This window comes from Manis javanica, chromosome 1 (assembly GCF_040802235.1).
Source record: "Manis javanica isolate MJ-LG chromosome 1, MJ_LKY, whole genome shotgun sequence".
NCBI lineage: Eukaryota > Metazoa > Chordata > Mammalia > Pholidota > Manidae > Manis > Manis javanica.
Window position 1 is genome coordinate 6,681,013 of NC_133156.1, and position 13,471 is coordinate 6,694,483.

The 13,471-nt window shown below is 39.6% G+C and overlaps 1 protein-coding gene across 5 annotated transcripts in view; it reads left to right on the forward strand.

Annotated features, from left to right (window-relative positions):
- Positions 1 to 13,471, forward strand: part of MPHOSPH8 (M-phase phosphoprotein 8) — a 46,895-nt gene that overhangs the window by 1,319 nt on the left and 32,105 nt on the right. For all 5 annotated transcript variants that reach the window (XR_005061065.2, XR_005061064.2, XM_073223087.1 and 2 more), the window contains exon 2: positions 12,961 to 13,116. Coding sequence is in view for 3 of the 5 variants with exons in the window: in XM_073223087.1 (XP_073079188.1) it covers positions 12,961 to 13,116 (156 nt within the window). In the remaining 2 variants the exon portion in view is untranslated. The remainder of the gene's footprint in view (positions 1 to 12,960; positions 13,117 to 13,471) is intronic.

Consider the following 13,471-nt stretch of genomic DNA (forward strand, 5'->3'; position numbering starts at 1 on the left):
GGAGGCATATAAAGTTTTTAAAACCTGACCGTTATTTTTCTCTCCCTGTGAGTTACACGATTGTAGCCGCTCAGTAACACTTGAATTTCCTCATTGCACCAGGCCGTGGCACTCACTGTCCCCTCGCTTGGTGAAATCCTGCTCGCTCTTTGAAGGACTCGAGTCCGTTTGACAGCCTTTTTTGACCTAGATCCCTGCAGAGTGAGGTGCTGCCTCTCCTATGCCCTTAAGACCCTTTGTATAGATCTGTCTTTCAGCATTTAAAGCATTACCGTTCTTCCTGTGGATGTGTCTCCTGATACATTGTAGGCTCCTTTAATGCAGAGAATATGATTTTTGCTAATCTTCCTATCACTGGTACTTAATCCAGTGCCTAGCATTCAGTAAATGCTTAGTGTTGTTTAGATTATTGAGTGAGTGAATGAATTGTGGGATGGAGGCTGTGGTGAAGGGGAGAGTGTGGAAAGATGGGCAGAAGAAAAATAATTGTTTCAGTAGATGGATGTGAGATGACCAAAGACACCCCCGCCGTGGTCGGGTTTCTATATTGTATTCATTCGTTTTATGTATTGTCTGTTATTTCCTATTTGTCATATGCTACCTTGTGTTAATTTTTTTGTCCATTCAGTAAATTTTTTCTGAATAAACTACTGTGTGCTAGGTGCTGTGGTAGGTCCTGAGAATACAGAAATGAATTGTAGCATACACAGTTGCTGACCCTGAAAAGTTCTGTTGAGTGTCAATGGAAATCCAGTGCCATTAATAGTTAGTTGCAGTGCAGTAAAGATATGAACATGTTAAGTATAATTTTCCCAAATATATTTTAAGTATCTGGAAGTGAGAGGTGGAGCCAGTCTTAATCTGTTTTGTATCATTTAACAGTGCTTGGCACATGTAAGTAACTTAGAAAATACTTGACTCGGAGGGTAATATCTTCAGAATTAAGATGATTCACTTTAATTTTGCAGTCCCAAAGAACTGTAGACACCATACATAAAGCCTCATATTCTAGTCAAAAGTGGATGAAGCTAAGAAACTTAAGTGTGTAAGACAGTAAAGGAGGCTTAGGCTTTAGTGGTATAAACAAGGTTGAGTAAATATGCTAGTTTGAGGGCCTTGGGGTTTTAGGTGCCTTTGTGAATGAGTGAGTTATTAGATAGATGATTAGTGCAGCAGCAGGACACTATGGCGGTTACTTTGTAAATGCTGCTGAGCCTGCCAGCCAGTTGACAAACGTAAAGGTCCTGATAGCCATTTGTTAGACCTTCTTATAGTGGAAGAGTTTTAAATACTTGGTCTGTTGATATTTCTGTGGTTCATAGCCACTGGCCTATGGTATTGTTACACACTAAATCACTGTGGTGAATGTTGGCTTAAGGGAATAGTATTAACACATTTATGTGTTAGCCATGTTCTTTTTTTTGTTTGGTTATTGCTCAATGTAATGTTGTGTTTTCAGAAAAATTAAATGAATCTGACTGAAAAATTGGGTTTTTAGCTTCAGTTTTGAATTGCAGTCGTTTTACACAATAAGAAAACTAGCTCTTAAAAGAAAAATTTTGTGGGCATTTCATTTGATTATTTAGTGTATAAATAAATGTTTTTATTATACAATTTAGTGAATTATCGCAAAGCTAATAACTGTGTAACCCCCACCCAAGTTACAAAATACTAGGTTGCCAGCCCCAGAAATCTCTTTTGAATCCCCTCTTACCAAAGCCCCTTCAATTTCCCAGAGACATTATCCTGAATTATTACATGGTAGTTTTTTCCATCTAAGCATGCATTGTTTAACACTTCAGCTTTACCTGATTTTTCCCCTTCATTTAAGTAGAATCTCACCATACTTGTTATGTGTCTGGGTTTTTCTGCTCAACAGTATCTTTGTGAGATTTAACCCATGTTGTATGGGGCTTTAGTTTCTCTAATCCTCATTGCTACATAGTATTTAGTTGCATAAATATATTACAGTCTACCTTTTCTCCTTCTGTTGATGGGCATTTGGGTCATTTCCAGTTTTGGGCTGTTGTGAATAATGCTTCTGTGAACTTTATTGACTATGTCTCCTGGTGCCTTGTACACAATGCATTTCTCTTGGTTGCAGACATTTGAGAGAGGAATTGTTCAGACATAAAGGGCACATACATCTTTGGCTTTAAGTGGAAACTTTTTGAAACTGGTTGTACCTATTTTCACTACTACTAATGGTTTCAGAATTCCTTTTGTTTCACATCTTGTCAACACTTGATATTGTCAGTCTTTTTATTTTAGCTGGTATACCAGTGGGTATATAATGGTATCTCCTTTTAGTTTGTACTTCTCTGGATCCTGCATTACTAATCAGTGTTGAAATCATCGAGCATCTTTTCATATACTTACTTATTGATGATTTAGTTATCTTGTGTTATGAAGTACCTATTTAAATCTCTTTTTCTAATAGATAGTCTTTCTTTATTGATCTGTGGGAGTCCTTTGTGTATTCTCGATTCAAACCCTTTATTGGTGATGTGTTACAAATCTCTTTTCCTGATGTGTCTGATGAATAGATCATATGGTTAATGTAGGAAAGCTTAATCTTTGTCTTCATGTTGAGTGCTTTTTAATGTGTGGTTTGAGAAATCTTTACCTACCCTAGAAATTCAATTTTTTTCTTTGTTTTTTTCTAGAAGCCCTATTGTGTTGCCTTGCATATTTTATATTTATACTTCCCTTGGAGTTGATTTTCTGTATAGTGTAATGTTGGAGTCAGGTTTCATTGTACAAATATGCTGTTATTCTTACAGTGTCTTGTAAATTTTAGAGTCAGCCTGCCAAATTTGCACATATAAAAACTTGGGGGTTTTATTGGAATTTGCATCAAATCTGCAGATAAATTTAGGATCAGTTTAATTTTTTCTAGTAATGTTTTATAGCTTTCTGTGTTAAGGACTTGAACATCTTTTATTAAATTTACTAAGTATATTTAATATTTTTGATGCAGTAGTAAGTTGTCTTTAAAAATTTCATTGTCTTGTTCATATATAGAAATAGTTAATTTGTGTATATTTTCTCTTTGTTGGACACAAATTCCCTTTTATTTCTAGTTGCTAAATACTTCTATAAATGGTCGTTGAATTTTATTAAATTTTTTTCCTGCATCTATGAGGTAATTGCATCATTTTTTCCCTTTATTCCATTCATGTGGCACAGTAGATTGATTTCCTAGTGTTGAATTGACTTTGCGTTCATAGAATAAACCAAAACTGTGATGTTACCCCTTTAAATGTTGGATTATAAATTTGTTTTAGTTCCTTAATTTCTGCTTTTCCTTCATATTCTTTCCTTAATTTGCTGATCTTTTTCTAACTAACATCTTGAGGTGGATACATAGTTCATGGTTTTTCATCCTTTATTTTTTCAAATTGTTTGTCTTTAAAACTATAAACTACCTTCTAATTTTAGTTTAGCTGCAGCTCACAAATTATGTAGTATGTTTGTTTTCATTCAGATGAAACCATTTTCCAATTTCCATAAATTATGTGCAAATACATTGCTGACTTCCAAACATTTGAGAGTATTAGTAAATGTTTCCTCTGCTTTAAAGGAATTTTTACTTTAACTGTAAATATTATTGTAAAAATAATTAAATGTAAAAATACCTGATTGTGTTCACTAAAACCTGTAATACAGCTGCCACCAGACAAATTAGTCTTTACTTAGGAACTTGAAATTGCAGGAATATAGGAAAGTAGAATAATTTCCATGGAAGAGGCTCTTCAGTGCTTCATATTCCTAATTATTGATTATGGTAATTGATATTTTTTAATGATGTGTACCCTGTTTATTTTAAGAGACAACATACTTTTACATCTATCATTAACACTATTGAAATGCTTAATTGTAGTGGGTTTTTTTGGTATTATTATTATTAATCTACAATTACATGAGGAACATTATGTTTACTAGACTCCCCCCTTCCATTAGGTAGTAAGTTGCTGTAGAATCACTACTTGTCTTCTCTGTGCTGCACAGCCGTCCCCATGTCTTCCCCCATATTATGCATGCTAATCATAATGACCCCTTTCTTTTACCCCGCCCTCCCATCCCACCCTTCCCAACCATCCTCTCCAGTCCCTTTCCCTTTGGTAACTGTTAGTCTATTCTCGGGTTCTGTGATCTGCTGCTGTTTTGTTCCTTCAGTTATTTCTTTGTTCTTATACTCCACATATGAGTAAAATCATTTGGTACTTGTCTTTCTCCGCCTGGCTTATTTCACTGAGTGTAATACCTTCTAGCTCCATCCATGTTGTTGCAAATGGTAGGATTTGTTTTCTTCTTATGGCTGAATAATATTCCTTGTGTATATGTACCACATCTTCTTTATTCATTCATCTACTGATGGACACTTAGGTTGCTTCCATTTCTTGGCTATTGTATATAGTGCTGCGATAAACATAGGGGTGCATCTGTCTTTTTCAAACTGGGCTGCTGCATTCTTAGGGTAAATTCCTAGAAGTGGAATTCCTGGGTCAAATGGTAAGTCTATTTTGAGCTTTTTGAGGAATCCCCATACTGCTTTTCCACAATGGTTGAACTAATTTATATTCCCAGCAGCAGTGTAGGAGTGTTCCCCTTCCTCCCCAACCTTGCCAAAACTTGTTCTTGTTTGTCTTTTGGATGGTAGCCATCCTTAATGGTGTGAGGTGATATCTCATTGTGGTTTCATTTTGCATTTCTCTGATGACTAGCGATGTGTAGCATCTTTTCATGTGTCTGTTGGCCATCTGAATTTCTTCTTTGGAGAACTGTCTGTTCAGCTCCTCTGCCCAGTTTTTAATTGGATTATTTGCTTCTTGTTTGTTGAGGTGTGTAAGCTCTATATATATTTTGGATGTCAAGCCTTTATTGGATCTGTCATTTATGAATATATTCTCCCATACTGTAGGGTAGCTTTTTGTTCTATTGATGGTGTCCTTTGCTGTACAGAAGGTTTTCAGTTTGATATAGTCCCACTTGTTCATTTTTGCTTTTGTTTCCCTTGCCCGGGGAGATATGTTCATGAAGAAGTCGCTCATGTTTATGTCCAAGAGATTTTTGCCTGTGTTTTTTACTAAGAGTTTTATGGTTTCATGACTTACATTCAGGTCTTTGATCCATATCAAATTTACTTTTGTGTATGGGGTTAGACAGTGATCCAGTTTCATTCTCTTACATGTAGCTGTCCAGTTTTGCCAACACCAACTGTTGAAGAGGCTGTCATTTCCCATTTGGGTTAATGTCTGGAGTCTCTGTTCTGTTCCACTGGTCTGTGGCTCTGTTCTTGTGCCAGTACCAAATTGTCTTGATTACTGTGGCTTTGTAGTAGAGCTTGAAGTTGGGGAGCGAGATCCCCCCCCACTTTATTCTTCCTTCTCAAGATTGCTTTGGCTGTTCGGGGTCTTTGGTGGTTCCATATGAATTTTTGAACTATTTGTTCCAGTTCATTGAAGAATGCTGTTGGTAATTTGATAGGGATTGCATCGAATCTGTATATTGCTTTGGGCAGGATGGCCATTTTGACGATATTAATTCTTCCTAGCCAAGAGCATGGGATGAGTTTCCATTTGTTAGTGACCTCTTTAATTTCTCTTTAAGAGTGTCTTGTAGTTTTTCAGGGTATAGGTCTTCCACTTCCTTGGTTAGGATTATTCCTAGGTATTTTATTCTTTTTGATGCTATTGTGAATGGAATTGTTTTCCTGATTTCTCTTTCTATTAGTTCATTGTTAGTGTATACAAAAGCTACAGATTTCTTTGTGTTAATTTTGTATCCTGCAACTTTGCTGAATACAGATATTAGTTCTAGTAGTTTTGGATGGAGACTTTAGGGTTTTTTATGTACAATATCATGTCATCTGCAAATAGTGACAGTTTGATTTATTCTTTGCCAGTCTGGATGCCTTGTATTTCTTTGTTTTGTCTGACTGCCATGGCTAGGACCTCCAGTACCAAGTTGAATAACAGTGGGGAGAGTGGGCATCCGTGTCTTGTTCCCGATTTCAGAGGAAAAGGTTTCAGCCTCTTGCTGTTCAGTATGATGTTAGCTGTGGGTTTATCATATATGGCCTTTATTATGTTGAGGTACTTGCCCTCTGTGCCCATTTTGTTGAGAGTTTTAATCATGAATGGATGTTGAATTTTGTCTAATGCTTTTTCAGCATCTATGGTGATGATCACGTGGTTTTTGTCCTTCTTTTTGTTGATGTGGTGGATCATGTTGATGGATTTTTGAATGTTGTACCATTCTTGCATCCCTGGGATGAATCCCACTTCGTCATGGGGTATGATCCTCTTGCTGTATTTTTGAATTCAGTTTGCTAATATTTTGTTGAGTATTTTTGCATCTACGTTCATCAGGGATATTGGTCTATAGTTTTCTTTTTTGGTGGGGTCTTTGCTTGGTTTTGGTACTAGGGTGATGTTGGCTTGATAGAATGAGTTTAGGAATATTTTCTCCTCTTCTCTTTTTTGGAAAACTTTAAGGAGAATGGGTGTTATGTCTTCTCTGTATGTCTGATAAAATTCCGAGGTAAATCCATCTGGCCCGTGGGTTTTGTTCTTGGGTAGTTTTTTGATTACCAATTCAATTTCATTGCTGGTAATTGGTCTGTTTAGATTTTGTGTTTCTTCCTTGGTCAGTCTTGGAAGGTTGTATTTTTCTAGGAAGTTGTGCATTTCTCCTAGGTTTTGCAGCTTGTTAGCATATAGGTTTTCATAGTATTCTCTAATAATTCTTTGTATTTCTGTTGGGCCCGTCGTGATTTTTCCTTTCTCGTTTCTGATTCTGTTGATGTGTGTTGATTCTCTTTTTCTCTTAATAAGTCTGGCTAGAGGCTTATCTATTTCGTTTATATTCTAGAAGAACCAGCTCGTGGTTTCATTGATTTTTTTCTATTGTTTTATTCTTCTCAATTTTATTTATTTCTTTTCTGATCTTTATTATGTCCCTCTGTCTGCTGACCTTAGGCCTCATTTGTTCTTCCTTTTCCAATTTTGATAATTGTGACATTAGACTATTCATTTGGGATTGTTCTTCCTTCTTTAAATATGCCTGGATTGCTATATACTTTCCTCTTAAGACTGCTTTCGCTGCGTCCCACAGCATTTGGGGCTTTGTGTTGTTGTCATTTGCTTCCATATATTGCTGGATCTCCATTTTAATTTGGTCATTGATCCATTGATTATTTAGGAGCATGTTGTTAAGCCTCCATGTGTTTGTGAGCCTTTTTGCTTTCTTTGTACAATTTATTTCTAGTTTTATACCTTTGTGGTCTGAAAAGTTGTTTGGTAGGATTCAGTCTTTTGGAATTTACTGAGGCTCTTATTGTGGCCTAGAATGTGGTCTGTTCTGGAGAATGTTCCATGTGCACTTGAGAAGAATGTGTATCGTGTTGCTTTGAATGTAGAGTTCTGTAGATGTCTGTTAGGTCCATCTGTTCTAGTGTGTTGTTCAGTGCCTCTGTGTCCTTACTTATTTTCTGTCTGGTGGATCTGTCCTTTGGAGTGAGTGGTGTGTTGTTAAAGTCTCCCAAAATGAATGCATTGCATTCTATTTCCTCCTTTCATTCTGTTAGTATTTGTTTCACATATATTGGTGCTCCTGTATTGGGTGCACATATGTTTATAATGGTTATATCCTCTTGTTGGACTGAGCCCTTTATCATTATGTAATGTCCTTCTTTATCTCTTGTTACTTTCTTCATTTTGAAGTCTATTTTGTCTGATACTAGTATTGCAACACCTGCTTTTTTCTCACTGTTGTTTGCATGAAATATCTTTTTCCATCCCTTGACTTTTAATCTGTGCATGTCTTTGGGTTTGAGGTGAGTCTCCTGTAGGCAGCATATAGATGGGTCTTGCTTTTTTATCCTTTCTAGTACTCTGTGTCTTTCGGTTGGTGCATTCAGTCCATTTACATTTAAGGTGATTATTGAAAGATATGTACTTATTGCCATTGCAGGCTTTAGATTTGTGGTTACCAAAGGTTCAAGGTTAGCTTGTTTACTACCTTACTGTCTGACCTCACTCGCTTATTGAGCTGTTATAAACACAGTCTGATGATTATTTCTTTCCCTTCTTTTTCCTCCTCCTCCATTCTTCATATGTTAGGTGTTTTGTTCTGTGCTCTTTTTAGGAGTGCTCCCATCTAGAGCAGTCCCTCTGAGATACCCTGTAGAAGTGGTTTGTGGGAGGCAAATTCCCTTAACTTTTGCTTGTCTTGGAATTGTTTAATCCCGCCATCATATTTAAATGATAGTCGTGCTGGATACAGTATCCTTGGTTCAAGGCCCTTCTGTTTCATTGCATTAAATATATCATGCCATTCTCTCCTGGCCTGTAAGGTTTCTGTTGAGAAGTCTGATCATAGCCTGATGTGTTTTCCTTTGTAGGTGACCTTTTTTTTTCTCTCTGGCTGCCTTTAATACTCTGTCCTTGTCCTTGATCTTTGCCGTTTTAATTATTATGTGTCTTGGTATTGTCCTCTTTGGGTCCCGTCTCTCGGGAGTTCTGTTTGCTTCCATAGGCTGAGCAACTATTTCCTCCCCCAGTTTGGGGAAGTTCTCAGCAACTATTTCTTCAAAGACACTTTCTACCCCATTTTCTCTCTCTCCTTCTTCTTCTGGTACCCCTGTAATGCGGATATTGTTCCTTTTGGACTGGTCACAATGTTCTCTTAATATTGTTTCATTCCTGGAGATCCTTTTATATCTCTCTGCATCAGCTTCTGTGCGTTCCTGTTCTCTGGTTTCTATTCCATCAATGGCCTCTTGCATCTTATCTATTCTGCTTATAAATCCTTCCAGAGTTTGTTTCACTTCTGTAATCTCTCTCCGGACGTCTATACTCTCCCTCCGGACTTCATCCCTTAGCTCTTGCATATTTCTCTGAAGCTCTGTCAGCATGTTTATGATTTTTATTTTGAATTCTTTTTCAGGGAGACTGGTTAGGTCTGCCTCTGCATATCTTTTCTCAGGTGTTGTTTGAAGTATCTTGGTCTGGATCAAATTTTTTTGTCTTTTCATGGTGATGGCAATGGCTGTAGGCAGGTTGCGGGTGTGTCAACTAGGAGAAGAAAGTCCTTTCCTGCTTGCTGGATGCCTTGCCCTTCTCTGCTGCCTGTGATGGTTACCCACACTCCTGGAGCAGCCACTGGGTTAGTCCCCTAAGCTGCTGTTGGCGGGGTGTCCGTCAGAGCAGCACGGAGCCCTGCGGGGAGTGGCAGGCATGCCAGGTGCACTCCTCCATGCTAGCAGCGACCCTACCGGGCAGCTGTGTAACAGCAGCGGCCTTTGGGTCTGGCCCGGGCGGCTGTGTGTTGGGCTGGGATTCCGGTCAGCTGCTGGGAGCACACCTGCACCCTCTGGCTCCTCTGCAGGTGCGCGCGGGGCTCTTCCGCGCAGGCTTCTACTGGGCTCCTCTGGCTTTACCGCCGCCACTGCGCACAAGCCGCGCCAGGGCTGTTCAGTTGCACTGCTGCGGGCTAGCACAAGCCTCTCCTGTTCTCCTCTGGTGCCGTTGGCACACGGATCTGCTCTCGGTCCCTTCCAGTGCCGCCATCCCCGGCACGCGCTGCCACTCTCCCGCTACTGGGCCGGTGTGTCAGGGTCCGCACCAGTTGTAGGAACGACTGGCAGGCTGCTTAGTGCCGTGAGGGGCTTCAGAGCTGCAGTGCCTCCCCGGGGTTTAGGGTGCCTAAGTTTCCCCAAGATTCCCAGCTGCTGGCTATGTGTGCCGCGTCAACTTCGTCCAGCTATGGGGTCTCTGTCTCTTTAAGACTTGCAGAAAACACTCTCTTTTCTTTGGTCTCAGGGTTGCCGGTTGCGGGGACCTGCCCACAGGTTTTGCTTTTCACTTTCTCTAATATCCAGCACCCCATGCACCTTGTGTCTGCATTCTGGGTGCAGATTTCTAGAGCTGGTTGTTTAACAGTCCTGGGCTTTCACTCCCTCCCTGTTACAACTCCTTTCTTCCCACCGGGTTTTGGGGTGGGGGAGCATTCGGGTCCTGCCTGGCCACGGCTTCTATCTTACCCCCTTCGTGTGATGCTGAGTTCTCGCAGATATAGATGTATCCTGGCTGTTGTACTGCATTCACTGGTGTCTCTTTTAGAAATAGTTGTATTTATTGTATTTTCATAAATATATATGTTTTGGGGAGAAGATTTCCTCTGAACTACTCATGCCGCCATCTTCCTGTGATCCTCTGGGTTATTCTTATCTGGATCAAATTATTCTGCCTTTTCATGGCGATAGAGGTAGTTGTGGGCTGTTGGCATGTCTGTCAGCTGGGAGAACAAAGTCCCTTCTTGCTTGCTGCTCACCTTCCTCTCCTGTGATAACGGCAACCCCTAACAGCTTGTGCTGGGCAGCTGCATGCCGACAGGGCCTCTGAGTCTGGCCTGGGCGGCTATAGAGGAGGCTCTGGCATTTACTGTGGGTGTGGCCACTCTCAGGGTGCTATCCTGCTATGGCGGGGCTGCACTGGAGGGAGAATGGTTGGGAGGCTATTTATCATTGTGAGGGTCCTCAGAGCTGCACTGCTGCCCAGTGGGTTAGGGCGCCTGGAGTTCCCCGGGATTCCCAGCTGCTGGGCTGAGTGTGCTGGGACACTTCCGTCCAGCTATGAGACTCCTGTCCCTTTAAGACTTTCGGAAAGCACTCGCTTTTCTTTTGTCCCAGGGGTGCCAGCTGCGGGGACCCGCTCACAGGTTTTACTGTTCCATTTCCCTAGTATCCAGCACCCCACGCACGCACTGTGTGTCTGCGCTCCTGGTTCGGATGACTAGGGCTGGGTATTTAGCAGTCCTTGGCTCCTTCTCCCGCCCCACTCAAAGTCCTCTACTCCCACCGGGCAGCTGGGGTGGGGGGCACGCTCGGGTCTTGCCGGGCTGCGGCTTGTATCTTCCCCCCCTTCGTGAGGCGCTGGGTTCTCGCAGATGTGGATGTAGCCTGGCTGTTGTGCTGTATCTTCTGGTCTCTCTTTTAGGAATAGTTGTATTTGTTGTATTTTCAAAAATATATATGGTTTTGGGAGGAGATTTCCGTTGTTCTACTCACGCCGCCATCTTGGCTCCGTCCCCGAATTTACTGTTATTTTTATGTACACACAAAAATAAATTGGCCTACAAATAAGGATCATTTGTTTCTAATGCTTGTATTGAATGAATTAGCATATTCTTGCAGTCTGCATAACTCTTCTCTGTTTCTGCTGAGACCAAGCATACTGCTCTTTCTGGGCAGTACTGCATACTGTTGACTAAGATTTCTTTTCTTTCCCCTCCATTCATACAGACTTTTTTTAAACAACCATGCTGTTTCACCTTTGTCTGTCTTCAGTTTTAAATACACCTTCATTGAAACTCTTCCAAAGTTGTATATAAGAGTAATTTTCACTGTTTAATAGAAATTTTCACTTTCCTAAAGAGAATGTGATGTATTTTCAGCTTATAGAGTCCTTGTTCCCTAGCCAAGCTATGTAGCTGAGCCATAAAACTTTGTTGTTGTAGACTCTTAATTATTATTTTAAAAGTATGAGAATTTTCAGGATTATCTAAAAGTCTACATCAACAGTTTTTCCAGTATTTTCTTAGTTTCTAATCCTACTAGATGCTGATGCTTGTCTTCCTACCAGTGGCAGAGTGATTGAGAGGCTGTGTGGGTGTGATTGACAGGTAAAAATTTACAGGTAAAATGGGAAGGACTGTGCTTCGCACTCAGTTTGGAAAGTTATTGCCTTGGTGGTTATATGAACAAAATCAGGCAAGTGTTAAGCATATCACTAGAATGGTGTTCTTCATTTCATGTGGAAAATTATTTTATGAGTCCCTTTCCCTTTGGTAACTGTTAGTCCATTCTTGGGTTCTGAGTCTGCTGCTGTTGTGTTCCTTCAGTTTTTGCTTTGTTCTTATGCTCCACAGATGAGTGAAATCATTTGGTACTTGTCTTTCTCCGTGTGGCTTATTTCACTGAGCATAATACCCTCTAGCTCCATCCATGTTGTTGCAAATGGTAGGATTTGTTTTCTTCTTATGGCTGAATAATATTCCATTGTGTATGTACCACATCTTCTGTCTTTTTGAAACTGGGATCCTGCATTCTTAGGGTAAATTCCCAGGAGTGGAATTCCCGGGTCAAATGGTATTTCTATTTTGAGTTTTTTGAGGAACCTCCATACTACTTTCTACAATGGTTGAACTAGCTTACATTCCCACCAGCAGTGTAGGAGGGTTCCCCTTTCTCTGCATCCTCGCCAGCAGTTGTTGTTCCTATTCTTTTTATGTTGGCCATCTTAACTGGTGTGAGGTGATATCTCATTGTGGTTTTAATTTGCATTTCCCTGATAATTATTCATGTAAAACATCTTTTCATGTGCCTGTGTTGGCCATCTGAATTCCTTCTTTAGAGAAGTGTCTGTTCATATCCTCCGCCTATCTCTTGTCTTTTTGATCATGGCAATTCTAACTGATGTAATGGGATGACTCGTGGTTTTGATTTGCATGCATTTCCCTGGTGATCACTGATGTTGAACATCTTTTCATGTACTCTTGGCTAGCTGTATGTCTTCTTTGGAAAAATGCCCGTTTTTTAATTGTATCTTTTTTTTTGCTCTTGAGTTATATGAGTTCTTTTTGTATTTTGGATATTAACTACTTACCAGATATATGATTTGCAAGTATTTTCCCAATCATAGATTGCCTTTTCATTTTGTTGATGGTTTCCTTTTCTGTTCAGTTGCTTTTAGTGTGATGTAGTCCTGCTTGTTCACTTTTCTTCAGTTACTTTTAGTATGAGACTTTTCTTAGGCCACTTGCTTCAGGTGATGAACATACTTTTAATCTTCATTTCAAAGTTCATTCGTATATTCTCAGCAATTGTATGTTTTTGGAAATTTTAATCAAGTCAGTAATAACCCTTTATTTACCCATTCTTAATTTGCATAACAGGGTAAAGTCCTTTACAAAGTAAGATGGAAAGGATACACATCAGATGATGATACCTGGGAGCCTGAGGTTCATCTTGAGGACTGTAAAGAAGTTCTTCTTGATTTTAGGAAGAAAGTCGTGGATAACAAAGCTAAACAAGTCAAGAAAGATGTTCAGGTATCATGTTTTATTTCATACTTCTTTCTTTTTTTAGTAGGGTAAATTTTACTGATAAGGAATTTTATACATAATAAAATACACTGTTCCAATTATAAATCCTATGTACACAGTTGAATGCTTCCATTAATTTTTACCAAACTCTTCTCTTCTGTAGCCAGTCTGTGATTGCAGCTGACACACAAGTATAGTGTGGGCATGTTAGGTAGTTAGTAGGAGAGAATAAAATGAAAGTTGGGGTGGAGAAGACATGTTGAAACTTTACTTGTTCGTCCATGATGTGAACATCTTGTTTTTGTTTACCTGAGGAATATTTTTTTGCTATTCTCATTGCTACAGATACAATGCAGACTTC